The sequence below is a fragment of the Heptranchias perlo genome, chromosome 23 (assembly GCF_035084215.1).
Source record: "Heptranchias perlo isolate sHepPer1 chromosome 23, sHepPer1.hap1, whole genome shotgun sequence".
NCBI classification, from domain to species: domain Eukaryota; kingdom Metazoa; phylum Chordata; class Chondrichthyes; order Hexanchiformes; family Hexanchidae; genus Heptranchias; species Heptranchias perlo.
This window is the reverse complement of record NC_090347.1, coordinates 10,138,217-10,156,512: the sequence shown is the minus strand read 5'-3', so window position 1 is coordinate 10,156,512 and position 18,296 is coordinate 10,138,217. Positions and strand designations below refer to the sequence as shown.

At 40.6% G+C, this 18,296-nt stretch overlaps 1 protein-coding gene across 1 annotated transcript in view; it reads left to right on the top strand.

Moving 5' to 3' along the window:
- The window catches only part of rptor (regulatory associated protein of MTOR, complex 1), a 355,394-nt gene that overhangs the window by 98,739 nt on the left and 238,359 nt on the right, over positions 1-18,296 (top strand). Inside the window, exon 6 of the mRNA XM_068003988.1 lies at positions 9,661-9,836. Coding sequence (XP_067860089.1) covers positions 9,661-9,836 — 176 coding nt within the window. The remainder of the gene's footprint in view (positions 1-9,660; positions 9,837-18,296) is intronic.

Here is an 18,296-nt window from a genome sequence, read left to right as displayed (position 1 = left end):
CCACAGGGAGGGGGGCAAAAGGCCCTCTAAACATAAACAAAAGACCCTCCACCATCTACAAAGCACAAGTCAGGAGTGTGATGGAATACTCTCCACTTGCCTGGATGAGTGCAGCTCCAACAACACTCCAGAAGCTCGACACCATCTGGGACAAAGCAGCCTGTGTGATTGGTACCCCATCCACCACCCTAAACATTCACTCCCTTCACCACCAGCGCACCGTGGCTGCAGTGTGTACCATCTACAAATACACTGCAGTAACTCGCCAAGGCTTCTTCGACAGCACCTCCCAAACCCGCGACCTCTACCACCTAGAAGGACAAGGGCAAGCAGGCACATGGGAACAACACCACCTGCACGTTCCCCTCCAAGTCACACCATCCCGACTTGGAAATATATCGCTGTTCCTTCAGGGTCACTGGGTCACAATCCTGGAACTCCCTTCCTAACAGCACTGTGGGAGAACCTTCACCACACGGACTGCAGCGGTTCAAGAAGGCTGCTCACCACTACCTTCTCGAGGGCAATTAGGGATGGGCAATAAATGCTGGCCTGGCCAGCGATGCCCAAATCCCATGAACAAATATTAAAAAAATGCTCAAGAGGCAGTGGAGGACAAAGTCAATGCCAGGCGCATAGCACCATGAACATGGATGCAGTGCAGAAAGAAGTTCAGTGCTTTGACACAAGTGGTCCAGGTGAGTGAGGTCAACTGTCAAGTGGCGTCTCCTACCAACTGCACCACTAGCTGCATTCATTGCTCCATGCACTACAGCCCTCGTCACCCATCGACCAACAAACTCTTTCAATCAGTACTCGGCTCTTCCAATCAGATGCTTCCTCTCACCCTCACATGTTACCACTGTTGCAAGCCGCACACCCACAACTCACAGCTCGCACACACTAGCAGCTATTCAACCATGACAGGCATATCACCCAAACATCTTGCAGGACACACACCGGCACACGTCCTGCTTTCTTGCAGGAGAAGGTGCCACGTAACAGGAGGCAGCAAGTGGCAGTGGCATTTAGCCCCTCGAGCCTCATCACATTCAATGAGATCATGGTTGATCTGTGACCTAACTCCATATACCAGTCGTAGCCCCATATCCCTTAATACCCTTGGTTAACAAAAGTATATCAATCTCTGATTTTAAATGAACAATTGAGCTAACATCAACTGCAATTTGCAGAAGAGCGTTTCAAACTTGTCCCAGTCTTTGCATGTAGAAGTGTTTCCGAACGTAACTCCTGCAAGTCCTGGCTGTAATTTTTAGGCTATGTCTCCTGGTCCTAGTATTGAAGCATAGGAGACCTCCAAAAACAAGTAGAAATGCATCAGCAGCCAGAAGCAATAATCCAGCAACTAACCTGTAAATCCTGCATGTTACCTTTTAAATAGCGCTGGGGGGGTCCTCCAGGCTGTATACGACATGTTCAGCTGTTGGCGGTTAAGAGAGTGTGTTGGTTGGAGGAGTGAGTGCCTAAATGGTGTACCTCCCTTTAAATCAGCGTTGCACACTGATCTAATGCATATTCTCCTTACTTTACATGTTGCAGCCGTTTTGTTATTTGCACGTGCGCATACGCCTTTACCAAGATGGCATCTAGTGCAGGTTATATTCGAAGTGTGCCTGCGCATTCCGGTCACCACTTTAGGACCTTAGGCCACATAGCGCCTAAAAAAAAAAACAGGCGCCACACGGCCCAATTTATAGCCCTGTGTGTCTCCTGATTCCAAGTTAGTTCTTTACTGTTTTGGAAATTTCTCAGCTTTTTTTATGGGGAACAACACTTGTATTTGTGGCTGCTGGTGAAGTGGAAAAGAATCCTGATTTTAATGATGCTGTTGCTTCCCTGTGTCTTCAAACGGACTGTTGTAAAAGAAGGATCAAAGGAGCTCTCAAGAGAAAGTAGAAGATCTTTTGAGAGGGTGTTAGCCATCATTGCTCTTTCTAAAAATCTGTTGTAAATTTATATAACGTCCTTTTATTTTTTTATTTAAACAGTGAGTGCTCATGACATGATTGAAATTGCCCCAACACATAATTAATGCTGATAATCTGTTTGGTGATTGTACAATTTCAGTTTTGTTCATTTAGAGGTATTTCTGTGAGGTTCAGCAACTACTCCAATCTCCAAGTCAATTCCGCCCCCCCCACTCCGCAGTGCGTTTATTGTTTTAAGTAAATACTTTTTCTTTGCTGGTAGATTCCTCCTTTTTGATGCTCTGTTTATATATAAAAAACAGTAACACTTCTGATGATTCTCTCAGAAGTGGAATATTTGGAAAGTGGAATAGAAATCACGAATTAAAACGTTTGAGGTACAGCGTACGCCTGAAGATTTTATTCTTTTTTCATTTTGTTTCATTTTGGTATTATCCATAACTGACACTGGAAGATACACTGAAGAACCAAATTTACATTAGTTTTGGATTTGTGCATATTTAATGAGTACATTATATTTTTTTGATTTAAAAACTTAACAATCCACTAAACTAATCTTAATACACAAGACTTATCCTAAAATTCTGTGCTTTTCATGAGCGAAGTACAGATTTTGAATTTTATTGGAATTCTGCCTGGCTCCGAAGTAAACTGTCATTCGAGTACGGTTTTGGTTACTGTGTTCCAGAGAATCTGTTGGAATCTTGCTGAATGAACTATTTGGGTGGCTCCCAGAAAACTAGTTTGAGTAAATGATGAAATGTACTTTCTAAAGTGCATCAAATTTGAAATTGCTGTGCGACTGCCAATCAAATGCACCGTGAGCCCTCAGACACCAAATGGCAACTCTCTTGTAATCAGATAAGAGGAGTGAGACAAACTTTCTTCAAGTTATTGCACACGTCCGGAGTATAGGATTCCATGCTTTAACCTTAATGAGATTAACAAAACTACAAACCTACCTTCTATTGACATCAAGATAAAACCACTACAGTGAGGACATTTTCCTATTGTTTGTAATCTATGGACTGTCATCAGTAGCTGCTCTAAGGAGAGGTTTGATGGATGTTTTCATTTGCACTCAGTGGGAGAGAGTTGCATTGAAATTGGAAAGCTCTAATTGTAGGCGTTGTGTGGCTATTAATCGTATTCAGTCACCAGTGTCCTTTAATTTATGCAGGAGAAAAACAAATTCAGTGGACCTAATATATTTGCACAGATATAAAAAACGTGCCCAACTCAAAAGGTTTGTACTTGGTTTAACTTCATGTTAAAATAATTAGAACATTTTGTGCATTTAACCTTTAAGTTTGCTTTCATTTTGCATTGTACAATCTTGTAGGCAGTTTTGCTGTTGTATAAACAGCAATGAGAACATTTAGTGACAGTGTCTTTTTTCTCTCTTTTTCAGCAAACTTCCTTTTTTTGCTAATTTTCTCTCCTCTTGTGCCGAAGACATAAATTCCTTGCTGGAATGTGATTTCATGGGCACTGGTTGCACTTGTTCAAGTAGTCATTTTTCATGTGAATCCAATCTGAGTGTTGATGCGTTATTTCACTGTGGGGAGCATCACCATTGAACCCAACACCGTCCCCAACCCAATGATCACGTGCAGCTCCAGCAGGACTTGCTGTATAGTGTCAGGAGTAGGAACTCTGGTTGCATTCCACTCCCTAGCCCAACACCGAGGCCAATTGTAGCATCCATACACCTGAGATGAGCTAATTTGGCTCAGAACAGGAGTTGAACTTTGGACCTTCCTGGTTTTTCTGGCGCATCTGTTCACTGCTTTAGCCAGCTGAGCCTTTGGGGCAGAATTCATGAGTTTATAATTTCTTTTTAGCAGTTATGCTGTGCTCTAGTGTGAAAATACCACAATAAAACTAGGGGAATTTCTGTGGTCTTCTAGTTCCAAATAAGCATAGACTTTCCGTGCTATTCAGCATTATATTGATATGTATGTTGTAATTCAAATCTATTCTGCTCAATTGATTTGTAGAGAACTAGCATTTGACTGCAAACAAGAGGTGCAGTGGAAAGAATGGCAAGCAATAGTGAATACGCTGAGCATTATTCAAACTGTAGGCTGACCTAGTTCCTTTGCAGTTCCACAGTCTGTCATATTTTAATTTCTTGTAACCCTCAGATTTTTCTGGGTAGCATTTGGTTAGAAAGAGTGTTTAGGAACCAAATATGAATATTTAGTTCAGGCTTCCATGAATCAAGATAATGTTTGCTAAATTGATCAGTGCTAGATACTTGTAAGGTTAATGCTGCCGTTGCCATTTTGGAACTGCAGATTATGACCTGTGTATGTTTGCACAGGTCATAATCTGTAACTTGTAATTATCCCTATCATCCAATAAATTGGAGTGACTTTGCAATAGCCCTTGAATCTCTCTTAAAAGTTTGCTAAATCCATAAGATGTCAACCTTGGCTCAGCGGTAGTTCTCTCGCCTCTTGAGTCAGAAGATTGTGGGTTCAAGCTTTACTCCAGAGACTTGAGCACATAATCAGGCTGACACTCCAGTGCAGTACTGAGGGAGTGCTGCACTGTCGGAGGTGCTGTCTTTTGGATGAGACGTTAAACCGAGGCCTGGTCTGCCCTCTCAGTTGGACGTAAAAGATCCCACGAAGAGGAGCAGGAGAGTTCTTCCAGTGTGTTAGAGAATATTTATCCCTAACCAACATCAAAAAACAGATGATCTTGTCATTTATTTCATTGGTGTTTGTACGACCTTGCTGTGTGCAAATTGGCTGTTGCATTTCCTACACTACAACAGTGACTACACTTCAAAAGTACTTTATTGGCTATAATGTGCTTTGGGACGTCCTGAAGGCATTAGATAAATGCAAGTTCTTTCTTTCTAAATGTTAAAATTGTAGGACATTGATGTTAATAGCCTTGCTGGATTAGAGAGTCTAGTTTTTAAAAAGTAGTTTCTTCAATTTATGCACTTACCAACACCATACTTTATTTTGAATGACGAATATTTACAAATTAATAATTTTAAAGTTGCTAGCAATTTGATTCTTCTCTTTGCTGCAGAGAATTATTGCTACTCTGTATTGTGTGTAACTTGCCTTCAACGCCCCTTCCCCTAACCCCCAGCTTTTCAAATCTATTCTGTTGAAAACTAGTCAGAACTATAGTGGTTTGATTCAAACTACAACACAGTACGTCTCAGCGAGAAGTCTAGTATTTTAGGGCTCAAGGTGTGAAGCTTCGTTTATAAGTTATCCATGACATTTCTTTAAACCTATTTACATGACATGAAGTCAAGATTTAGATTAAGTGTGAACCAATTCTGTGACGCGACTCTTATCTGGGACCCTATGGAAAATGATAGATTCTTCTCTTGATCGAGTGGGTGTGCACTCAGACCATAACATTAATCCTAGGTCTGTGCTAAGATAGCTAATCTTGGAGAGAAAAAGCATTAGGGATGTTCACATATAAGTGGATGAAAAGATGGGGGAAATTAATATACTTTAGGGATGAGTTTCATTGGTCAAATTACCTTTTCTTGTCCTTGATTTTTCTTGTGCGTACTGAAATTTATGAGAAGTCTAATGGTATTTTAAGGATAATTGATTTTACAGTATTTTTACAACCCAATTTACAAAGGGTGTTTCTTTGAAATATAGGTTTGATCAATTCTATAATGAGCAATGATGTATGAATCATCTGTTCCAGTAGTCTTGTATTAAGCATCTAATCCTCTCAGGAAAAAGAATGTATTTGATTGCTATTGCATTGTGCCTTTGGTTAAACAAAAAGTACTCATGATTTCCTCTGAGAAGCAGTACCCAGCTGAAGCAATGCATATTTCATGGTCTTGGAGAATACTTTTTAATAAATAAAATGCACAAATGCTGGGTTCTGTTGTGAAGCATGAAAGTTCTGCTAGCTTCCACAATTGACTGTGAGGCTAAAGAGCCACACTTCAGCTATGTTCAGAGCAGCCTGCCTGGTATGCCCAATTAAGCAAATTTATCATCTCCTCATTATTATTTGCTTTGCATAGGAAATATCAGCTTGTTTGCTCGGAGCACAGAGCACAGAGTGCATAGTGGGGTTCCATGACCCGGTGACAGCAAAAGGCACTGATTGAAATTAAAATAGTAAACAAACTTGTCCTTGGGGAGATGTGTGAAGATTCTGTGTTATGGGCCCATAATCTCTGTTTTAGGTGAATATTCTGTGCAAGAAAATCTGGTAATGATCAAAGAACTAGATAGAGTATATTGCAATATCATACTTATTTTACAATAAGTTCTCCTGCAATGTCTACCTATGTAAATTACAGCTTAATGTTTTGATCTACATTTAAAATACTGTAGGTTCTTTAACATATTTGTCGGTCCCAGCTAATGCGGAAAGTGGCAGTTTCCAGTTGCTGTAGAGAATGTCCTGTTTATATTGCTGGCCTCTGAAAATTGCATACGGAGTTACTTTAGTCACAGTTTATTACCTGCTGGCCATCGTACCTTCAAAGCTTTGGAGAAGTTATGTAGAGACCAGTGGCCACAAAATCATTTGCTTTCCTTTATGGATGGGTCGAGGTGCTCAGCCCGCAAGTGGGTAGAAAACATGAATGCATCAGTATATCATCTGCCATGGCTCAGTGGTAGCCCTCTGAGTCAGAAGGTTGTGGGTTCAAGCCCCACTCCAGAGACTTGAACACATAATCTGGGCTGGCACTTCTGTGCAGTACTGAGGGAGTGCTGCATTGTTAGAGGCGCCATCTTTTGGATGAGACGTTAAACCGAGGCGCCGACTGCCCTCTCAGTTGGACGTAAAAGATCCCACGGCACTATTTGAAGAGGAGCGGGGAGTTCTGGCCTAGCCAACATTTATCTCTCAACCAACACCTAAAACAGATGACCTGGTCGTATATTTAATTGCTGTTTGTGGGAGCTTGCTGTGTGCAAATTGGCTCGTGTTTCCTACATTACAATAGTGGTTGCACTTCAAAAAAAAAGTACTTCATTGGCTGTAAAGCGCTTTGAGATGTCCTGAGGTCGTGAAAGTTGCTGTATAAATGCAAGTATTTTTTTCTTTGTCCAATTCTATTTAAGTAGCCATTGGGGATGTTGCTAGCCCCACAGGCACTATTGGGAAAAAGCTCCCTTTGTGCGTTGTCCAGAGCTTCCTGAAGCACGAGTACCAAATGATTGTTAATGGAACTGCCTTTGGGTGGCATTCTAGCAAGTTATTGCACCTGAGATTGCAAAACTGGCTTATTGCCAACTGTAACAATGAGTAATCCCTATCTAAAGGGTGACTGTGACGTGTTTTTTCTTTGCCTTATGCGATGAGGATGTCAACTACTGGAAGATTCTTGCTGGTCTAAAGTTCCATTTTTTTGAGACATTCTTGTTGAGCCTGAATTTGACACAATGTGAATAGGTTGTGAAGTTGTGCTGAAAATGGGAGCTGTGGCCAAGGGGAATGACATTTTTTTTATTTGCAGGAAGTGTTGATCAGTAAATGTGCAAACAGTTCATAGGCCAGACTAATAAGTTTAGTGCCTCAGCTGCAAATATGCTAACATTTATTATACACGCCTGCACCCACATAGACGTGTGTGTGTGTGTGTGTGTGTATAAAACACGCACATGCACACTCACACTGAAGAACCTCATTTGTCTCTTGCAAATAATGCAAAGGTGTGTTTTGTTTCATTTGGCAATTTTTTCCCTTTTTAAAATCAAGCTATTTGGTTGCACTCATTTAATTTGTTCAGCAATTTCCATATTTTGACCTCCAAAAATATGAAAATGTTTGATGTATTTTGAATAGCAATTATCACAGTGCACCTCTGTTAATCACTTGCTTTCACCCTCTCCTGTGGTTAGTACTACTAGTGCTGCCTCTTGTTAAAAGCTCTTCTCTGTCTTATCTCTTCCAGAGGTTAAAAAAAACTCTGAAAATATTTTTCAAGCATCTATGTAGATAATTACATTGTCCTGGGATCTGTTCTGATTTGCAGCTAAAATTCAGCTAGCTAGGAGCTGTGATGCACTAATTATTGCTTCAAATCTGTAATGAGCACACTGTTTAATAGATAAATAAGCCTTAGGATGCTGAATAATCAATATAAGAATGTGAACAGCTGGGCGTTGTGTGTCCTATGTGCCTGCAGCACAGCAGATTAGAAAGTAGGGCAGAGGGCCACTTTGTACTGAATCATTTATGTGAAATTCAAAAAAGCCGTCCAGGAGGAAAACAACCTGTCATGCTCAAAATCTCACTAGATCGGATTGCTTGCTTACTTCTGTTTTATACTGCACTTATGGGAATGCCAATGTTACAATTATCATACGCTGACCTCAGTGGCATCCGAAGCCCCTTGGTGCCGGCAGCAACTAGACCACCAGAGAGTGGTTTCTTCATTGTCTCATTCTGTTCCAGCAGTAGTACAATCATAAGGAGGTTTCACAACAGGAATGAGACTGAGCTGCATTAGTGCTGGTTACAGAAGAGGCTCTTGAAAAGAACCCAACAAGTCTTCAATCCCATATATCCTATGTTGTATGCGTGCTGAAGCACTTAGATGTGTGCAGTATTGATTTGCAATTCTGTCGGTAGCAATGCGTATGATCAAGTTAAATCTGCTTGTGTAGATTTTGTATCATAAACAACACTAGGTAATAAATTTGTTTCACATAACTCAGTTCTTCAGTGTTGTTAACAAGGTGGAAATCACAAGTTTTCTTGAGGCTTTTTGTATCATTTCAATTGAGTTTTTTTAATTTGAGATGTCCTCGCACATTGATTTACTTCTTGTGGGTAGTCAGGTTGCCTGGTGCTTTCTTTTCCATACTTGTCTTGCAGGTGATGTCTCAACAAAGTGAACTCTTTTCTTTCTTCTAGCATTGCATTATATACTTCACTACCATTGATACAATTACTGCCATTTAAACCCAAATCAGTCGTGTAAATTAAATCTCATTTTAGAGATGTACTCCATAAGCCAAATACAAGTACATTCTTTAAACTAGCAAGGTTTCAACTCCTCGCTACTCAGTGATTCCTGTTGGAAAATGCATGTGTGATGTTATGGAGGGCAGGATCAGACTTGACTGTGATGTCCCTCATGGTTGAGGCGCCTTTCGAGACTTGCTGTCTCGGCTCACACACAAAGAATGGGCACTTAGGTGAAGCACTGGAGAGTTGCTGACACATGGATTTTCAGAAAAAGGAGGGAAAAAATTGGAATTCTTCAGACACGTAACATTTTAAAAAGCTCTCTCCAAATGCTAAATGAAGAATTGCATTGTTATAACATTTATCCCAAATGTTTCTGATGACCTAACTTGATACAAGTAGTGAAAGGTTACTGTAATTAATGTGGATAAATTTATAGTCTTGCTGCTTTCTGTTGGTGTTCTTAGCTAAACATGTATCACCTGAAGAATGTGCCACCTTGAAAATGATTTCTTGCCATTTTAATGTTAGAAGATTGATACAATGTAGAATATATTGTTTGCAAATGACAGTTGTGATTACCATTTTCTGTGATTAGTGACCCAGTAAACTGACCTGATCCTTTGATAACTTAAAATGGTGTAGTACCTCCAGTATAAGAATTTTAATATACAGTTGGTACCATAAATGCAAATTCTTACATTGAAGCCATTGAATTCTAATTAATTTATTTCTACAACCCCATGAGTTTTGAATAATGGCCTTAATCTTTCAGGTTGCAGCCATCAATCCAAATCATCCACTTGCACAGATGCCTTTGCCGCCGTCAATGAAGAACTGTATCCAGCTGGCTGCCTGTGAGGCCACTGAACTTCTGCCTATGAACCCAGATCTACCAGCAGACCTTTTCACTTCATGCCTTACTACACCTATCAAAATAGCATTGCGCTGGTAAGTGTCGCTATCCTTAATGATTATTTATTCTGCACAGTAGTTGCATATTTAAAAAAAAAGTAAAGAAGAATTGGACCACTCAAATGGGAATCTAATTATGAAGGATAAAGATATATCAGAAATATTAAATAAATGTTTTATGTTTGTTTTTACAAATGATGGTGGAAGTGAGAACGTAGATGTACTAGAGGAGGATATGGAACAATTATTAGAGATGACCTTGGTAAAGGAATCAGTTCTTAAAACAATTAGATAAAGTCGAGGTGGGGAGGTTACTTGTTCCTGATAGCATGCACCCTAGGCTGATAAAATAAGTCAGAGAGGTGGTAACAGAGATTCTTTTTAATTTTTAATTCCTCAAATATTGAAATTGTGCCATGAGACTGGAGAGTAACCAATGTAGCACCTTTTGTTGAAGGAAGACCAGTTAATCTAATATCCGTTGTGGGCAAACTCTTCGAATTCATAATTTGTGGAAAAATGTAGTGACCATTTAGAAATGCATAGGTTAATCAAGGATAACCAGCATGGACTGTTAAAGACAAGACGTGTTTGACAAATGTAATAGATTTTTTTGAAGAAGTGACGTACATAGAGATTGCAACATGTGAAACAGGCCATTCGTTCCAACCAGTCCTTGTTGGCATTTACCCTCCAAGCGTGCAAATAGTTTTAATCACATTACCCACCCTAATCCCATATCCCCTTTTCCTTCATCCACCTATCTAATCTAATCTTGAATGTTGACATAGTTTCTGCCTCAACTACTAACTCCGAAAGTGAATTCCACAGTCTCACAACCCTCCATACAAACAAGATTCCCTTGCTCTCTGTTTTAAATCTTACATTTTTATCTTGTATCTATGGCCCCTTATTCTAAACTCAACTACTGGAAACGGTCTGTTTTTATAATAAACACTTCTATCATCTCGCCTCATAATCTAGGTTGTTATAATGATAAAAGACCCAATTTTTCAACTCTATTTTTGTTTTTGCATTTCCTCGTATCAGGCAGTATCATAGTGAACTCCGTTGTACCTCCTAAAGAATCAATATCCTTCCATGTTCTGGAGCCCCAATACTGTGCACAGTATTCTAACTGAGGTCTTATTAAGGTTTTATATAGGGTCATCATTATCTCTTGGCTTTTATATTCTATACCTAGTGATAAAATCTAGAGTTCCATTCGCTTTTTTTTTTAACGGCTTGCCTTTAATGTTTTGTGAACTTGTATCCCCAAATTCCACTCCCACAGCACTGAGCCTACTTTCATTCAGTGTGTAAAGGAATGCTGTTATTTTTTTTTTACCTCACACTTATTGACATTGAATTCCATCTGTCTCTTTTTAGCCCATTCCCCCATCTTATCAATATCCCTTTGCAGCTTCCTTTTGTCTTCTAAAGAATTAACTATACCCTCCTATTTTGGTGGTATCTGCAAATTTCAACACTACTCCCTCTGGACCTATATCCAAATCATTGATATACATGGTAACCAGAAGTGGCCTCATAACTGAACTCTGTTGGACACCACTATCTACTTCCAGCCACTCTGAAAAGCTGCCTTTAACACCTAGTTTTTAAAAAATCCAATTTGCAATCATCCCCCTATTTCCGTCCCTCTTAATCTTTTCTAATAATCTCCCATATAATACCTTGTCAAAGGCTTTCCTTAAATCCACGTACATTACGTACACTGCATTTATAAGACCATAAGAGATAGGAGCAGGAGTAGGCCATTCGGCCCCTCGAGCCTGCTCCGCCGTTCAATGAGATCATGGCTGATCTGATTTTTACCTCAACTGCACTTTGCTGCCTTTTCCCCATATCCTTTGATTTTCTTGCTGATCAAAAATTTGTCTAACTCAGCCTTGAATGTATTCAATGACTCAGCCTCCACAGCTTTTTGGGGTAAAGAATTCTAAAGATTCACGACCCTTTGGGAGAAGAAATTTCTCCTAATTTTAGATTCCCCCATGAGGGGTAACATCCTCTCAGCATCTACCCTATCGAGTCCCCTCAGATTCTTGTATGTTTCATTAAGATCTCCTCTCATTTTTCTAAACTCCAATGAGCATAGACCCAACCTGTTCAATCTTTCCTCATAAGACAACACTTTCATACCGGGAATCGACTTAGTGAACCTTCTCTGAACTGCCTCCAATGCAAGTATGTCCGTCCTTAAATAAGGGTAGCAGAACTGTACGCAGTACTCCAGGTGTGGTCACACCAGCACCCTGTGCATTTCACCCATCTACCAAGTCAGTTACCTCCGTAAAGAATTCTGAGGTTTGTCGAGCAGAATTATCCCTTTGGATATCCATCCTGGCTACTTCTAGCTATTTTCTCTTTATCTAGATCTGACAGGATAGATAAAGGGAATGTAGTACATGTGCTGTGTATGGATTTTCAGAAGGCACTCAATAAGGTGTCTCACTGGAGACTTGAAATAAAAATTCATGTGTACGGTATAAGCAAATGTAGCAGTATGGATAAAAAGTTGGTTGATGGACAGGAAACCGAGTTAGGGTAAATGGATGTTGCTCGGATTGGAGAAGGGTTGGAAGTGGTGTGCCTCAGGTGTCAGCATTGAATCGAATTTTGTTCTCCGTATATATAGATGATTTAGACTGAGGCAGAGGGAACACAGTCTTGAAATTTACTAAAGACACATTTGATGGTTTGACATCAGTGAGGAAGACTGTAAAAGACTACTGGACAACTTAGAAAGGTTAGCAGAATGGGCAGACAAGGTGGATGATGCAGTAATGAGATAAAGGAAGATCAATGCCATTTTGGATTTTATAAATGATGACATAAGCCCCAATGTTCCTGGTTTGGGGGAAGGGTGTAAATTGACAATTAATCCTTTGCTAGGTCAGGATTTTCTGTCAATGTACACCAGGATTCTGCTGGAGAAGTGGTCTGGCATAAATTCTGTTCAGATTAAGGGTGCACTGAAGAACCTATGTTGTGAGACTTCAATGTGCCAGCATGCATTACAAGATGAGACACATAAATACTGCCAAGAGAGTTTGCTTCTGGGACAAGAAACATGGTGCCATGTGATACCCTAAAGGGCAATCCTTGACTATTGTTGTAGGAAATGCCCACGTGATTTTGTTATTTGGTTATCTGCCCCATTCATCTGAAAATACTTACCTTTGCTGACCCAGTCAGGTCATTAAACTTCTTGGGACCCTGCAAGGGGGTCTTTGGGGTTATCGTGGTTCCACTCATAGCCACAGCCATCTCTTTCCAAATGACCTGTGCTGTTGCATGCTATTGCTTTTTCTCTGCTACTCAACAATTGCATTCCTACTTTTAATTTGGGACAGCCGCACTTCCGCATCAGCTTCAGAGAGGTTAGATGCTCACTTTGTCCCTTCTTTAGCAACAGCCATTTCAGTCCCTCTTCTGAGATCCTGCTCAGCCCTTCAACCATGTGGAGTGTTTTACATACAGAAGTTGCCAGGGATTGGTAGCTGGCACTATTAGCAAATAAGGAGACTTAATAGAAGTTTAAAAAAAATTATAAACTGTTTTGATGGAGTGATTGGGGAGTTAGTGACAAGGGGCCATCAATTTCAAATTGTCACTAGGAGAGTGAGGAGAGAGGTTCAGAGAAATTTATAGTATTGGAGTATGGAATACTTTGCTGTAGGGAGTGGTTGAGGCAGGGAATGGAAGCAGAGGAAGATGTGGAGCCATAGGGAGAGAAAGGGTCAGTGGGATTACTTTTGGATTGCTCGAGGAAAGGCTGGCACAGGCACTTGGGAATGAATAACCGCCTTCTGCGCTGTAATCTTCTTTGGGTTCTATGCATAAAAAGAAGTCAAAATGCTAGGAATTATTACAATAGTAAATCTGTTATAGAAATAGTATAGATCAAAGGTTCAAATTGCATTTTGATGGTATTAGCTGCAGACATTGTAAATCTCTTCCTTGAAGTTTCTACAGGCATTCTAAAAAAAAATAGATTATTTACCGGCACTAGTGCAGGGTTTAGCAAATTGTCCTATTAGCAACCCAGACTGAAATTCTCCTCCACTCTCTGCTTCAAGGACTGTAAAGGTTCTGTGTGAAATGAGTTTGGACAGCCATAAGCTAGCTCTAGCTGGGCATGGGCCCACAACAAACAATTGCCTAAAATTGGAAATCTCACTGAGGCACCTTGGGCATTACTGGAATAACAGTTGGAGAAAATCACATGGGATTTCTTGATGTTTCCAAACATGGAAAAAGTTTATCAAAAAAAAATTCTTATATAGGGTGGAGGTGGAATTATATTAAGGCATTAGAACTTAAAAAATTGATATAATGTTAATTGCTGGGTTTTTTGATGATTTCACCAGATAGTTCTCTTGCATTAGTCTCAAAGACCATATCTGTAAATGAGCTCTTGCTCCTATGGGTCAGAGCATGATTTTATAAGTACAATATCTGGTAATGCAGCATTGCCCAGAGGTTGAATAGAAACTCTTTGTACTGTAATTAGCCCAGTTAATTGCTAAAAGTTCTTTTGTGTTAATCTTCGGAACACTTTTTAGTTTATAGTCACAGCCACGCAGTCTATCAATCAACTTTTATTAAAAGTGAAAAGCAAACAGAAGCAGAATACCAATCTAGCAAATTTCACTTGATTACAGGATGTTTAACATATACTTCCTTGGCAACCATAATAATAAAAGACTTGACACTGGGCTAACTTTATTTTGTTAAAATTATTCGTTCATGGGATGTGGATGTCGCTGGCAAGGCCGGCATTTATTGCCCATCCCTTAATTGCCCTTGAGAAGGTGGTGGTGAGCCACCTTCTTGACAACTGAGTGGCTTGCTAGGCCATTTCAGAGGGCGATTAAGAATCAACCACATTGCTGTGGGTCTGGAGTCACATGTAGGCCAGACCTGGTAAGGACGGCAGGTTTCCTTCCATAAAGGGCATTAGTGCACCAGATGGGTTTTTACGACAATCCGGTAGTTTCATGGCCACGATTACTGATACTAGTTTTTTTTTAATTCCAGGTTTTTTATTTAATTATTTGAATTTAAATTCCCCAGCTGCGGTGGTGGGATTTGAACTCATGACTGGATTATTAGTCCAGGCCTTTGGATTACTAGTCCAGTAACATAACCACTATGCTACCGTACACTGTTTATTAATACTACTATAAACAACAGAGGAGTTTGGCAATCCTTAAATGTATTTACCTCAATGCAAGGAGTATAAGAAATAAGGCGGATGAGCTGAAGACACAGATAGACACGTGGCAGGATGATATCTTAACTATTACAGAATCATGGCTTAAAGAGGGGCAGGACTAGCAGCTCAATGTCCCTGGTTACAGGGTTTTCCGATGTGATAGAGAGGGGCTAAAAAAGGAGGGGGTGGCAATTTTAGTTAAGGAAACAATTACAGTTGTGAGGAGGGATGATATTTTAGAAGGAGCATCAAATGAGGCCTTATGGGTTGAGCTAACGAACAAAAATGGGGCAGTCACACTACTGGGAGATTACTATAGACCCCCAGTCAGAGGGAGATAGAGGAGCAAATATGTAGGCAAATTTCTGAGGTACAAAAACAATAGAAACATAGAAAATAGGAGCTGGAGTAGGCCATTCGGCTCTTTGAGCCTGCTCCGCCATTCAATATGATCATGGCTGATCCTCTATCTCCATACCATATTCCTGCTCTCTCTCCGTACCCCATAATGCCTTTTTGTCTAGAAATCTATCTAGCACCTTCGTAAATATATTCAGTGACTTGGCCTCCACAGCATTCTGTGGTAGAGAAGTCCACAGGTCACCACCCTCTGAAGAAATTTCTCCTCATCTCAGTCCTAAATGTCCTACCCCGTATTATGAGACACTGACCCCTCATTCTGGACCCCCCCAGCCAGGGGAAACATCCTACCTGCATCCAGTCTGTCTAGCTCAGTCAGAATTTCATATGTTTCAATGAGATCCCCTCTCATTCTTCTAAATTCGAGTGAATACAGGCCGAGTCGACCCAATCTCTCCTCGTACGACAGTCCTGCCATCCCAGGAATCAGTCTGGTGAACCTTCACTGCCCTCCCTCTATGGCAAGTATATCCTTTCTTAGATAAGGAGACCAAAACTGCACACAATACTCCAAGGCCCTATATAACTGCAGTAAGACATCCTTGCTCCTGTACTCAAATCCTCTTGGCAATGAAGGCCAACATACCATTTGCCTTCCTTAACTGCTTGCTGCACCTGCATGTTTGCTTTCATTGGTGTACAAGGACACCCAGGTCCCATTGTACATCAACATTTCCTAATCTTATCACCATTTAAATAATACTCTGCCTTTCTGTTTTTCCTTCCGATGTGGATAACTTCACATTTATCCACATTATACTGCATCTGCCATGTATTTGCCCACTCACTCAACTTATCTAAATCGCCTTGAAGCCTCTTTGCATCCTCCTCACAACTCATAATCCCACCTAGTTTTGTGTCGTCAGCAAACTTGGAAATATTACATTTGGTTCCCTCATCCAAATCATAGGGCAGTAATAATAGGGGATTTCAACTACCCTAATATTAAATGGGATACAAAAAGTGTGAATGGTATAGAGGGCGCAGAATTCTTAAATTGCAACAGAATTTTTTTAGCCAGTATATAGCAAGCCCAACGAGAGTGGGGGGCAGTTCTGGATTTAGTTCCAGGAAATGAAGAGGGACAGGTGGAAGAAGTAGCAGTGGGAGGGCATTTTGGAGGTAGTGATCATAATACAGTTAGTTTTAGCATAGTTATGGAAAAGGACAAAGACAGCAGGAGTTAAAGTTTTCAATTGGGGAAAGGCCAATTTTACTAAACTGAGAAGTGATTTAGCAGAAGTAAACTGGAAACAGCTACTTGAAGGTAAATCAGTGTCAGAGCAATGGAAGACATTCAAAGGGGTGATTCAGGGGGTTCAGGATAAACATGTTCCCACAAAGAAAAAGAGAAGGGCTGCCAAATCTAGAGCCCCCTAGATGTCAAGAAGCATTCAGGATATGATAAGGCAGAAAAAGAAAGCCTATGATAGACACCAGGAACTCAATACTACAGGAAGCTTAGAGAGTGTGCAAAGTGCAGGGGTGAAGTTAAAAAGGAAATTAGGAAAGCAAAGAGAGGGCATGAAAAAATATTAGCAGGTAAAATCAAAGAAAACCCAAAGGTGTTTTATAAATACATTAAGAGCAAGAGGATAATTAAGGAAAGAGTAGGGCCTATTAGAGACCAAAAAGGAAAACTATGTGTGGAGGCGGAGATGTGGGTATGGTTCTTAATGAATACGTTGCATCTGTCTTCACAAAGGAGAGGGATGATTCAGGGATTGAAGTTGAGGAGTAGGAGGAGGAGTGTGAAATATTGGATGGGATAGACATAATGAGAGAGGAAGTATTAAGGGGATTAGCATCTTTGAAAGTGGATAAATCACCAGGGCCAGATGAAATGTAAGGCTGTTAAAAGAAGCCAGGGAGGAAATAGTGGAGGCTTTAACGATCATTTTTCAAACTTCACTGGATACAGACGTAGTGCTGGAGGATTGGAGGACTGCTAATGGAGTACCATTGTTTAAAAGGGAGCGAAGGATAGACCGAGTAATTACAGGCCAGTCAGCCTAATCTCGATGGTGGGCAAATTATTGGAATCAATTCTGAGGGACAGGATAAACTGTCACTTAGAAAGGCACAGACTAATCAAGGACAGTCAGCACAGATTTGTTAAGGGGAGGTCGTGTGTGACTAACTTGATTGAATTTTTTGAGGAGGTGATGAGGAGGATTGATGAGGGTGGCGCAATTGATGTAGTCTATATGGATTTTAGCAAGGGTTTTGACAAAGTCCCACATGACAGATTGGTCAAAAAAGTAAAGGCCCATGGGATCCAAGGGAATGTGGCAAATTGTTCCAAAATTGGCTCAGTGGCAGGAAGCAAAGGGTAATGATCGACCGGTGTTTTTGCAACTGGAAGGCTGCATTGGGGTGCCGCAGGGCTCGGTACTAGGTCCTTTGCTTTTTGTGGTATACGTTAACGATTTGGACTTAAACATAGGGGGCATGATTCAGAAATTTACGGATGACACAAAGATAGGCCGTGTGGTTGATAGTGAGGAGGAAAGCTGTAGACTGCAGGAAGATTTCAGTGGACTGGTCAGATGGGCTGAAAAGTGGCAAATGGAGTTTAATCCAGAGAAGTGTGAGGTAATGCATTTGGGGAGAGCAAACAAGGCAAGGGAGTACACAATAAATGGGAGGATACTGAGAGGTGTAGAGGAAGTGAGGGATCTTGGAGTGCATGTCCACAGATTCCTGAAGGTAGCAGGACAGGTAGATAAGGTGGTTAAGAAGGCTTATGGAATGCTTTCCCTTATTAGCTGAGGCATAGAATATAAAAGCAGGGATGTTATGCTGGAATTGTATAAAACACTAGTTAGGCCACA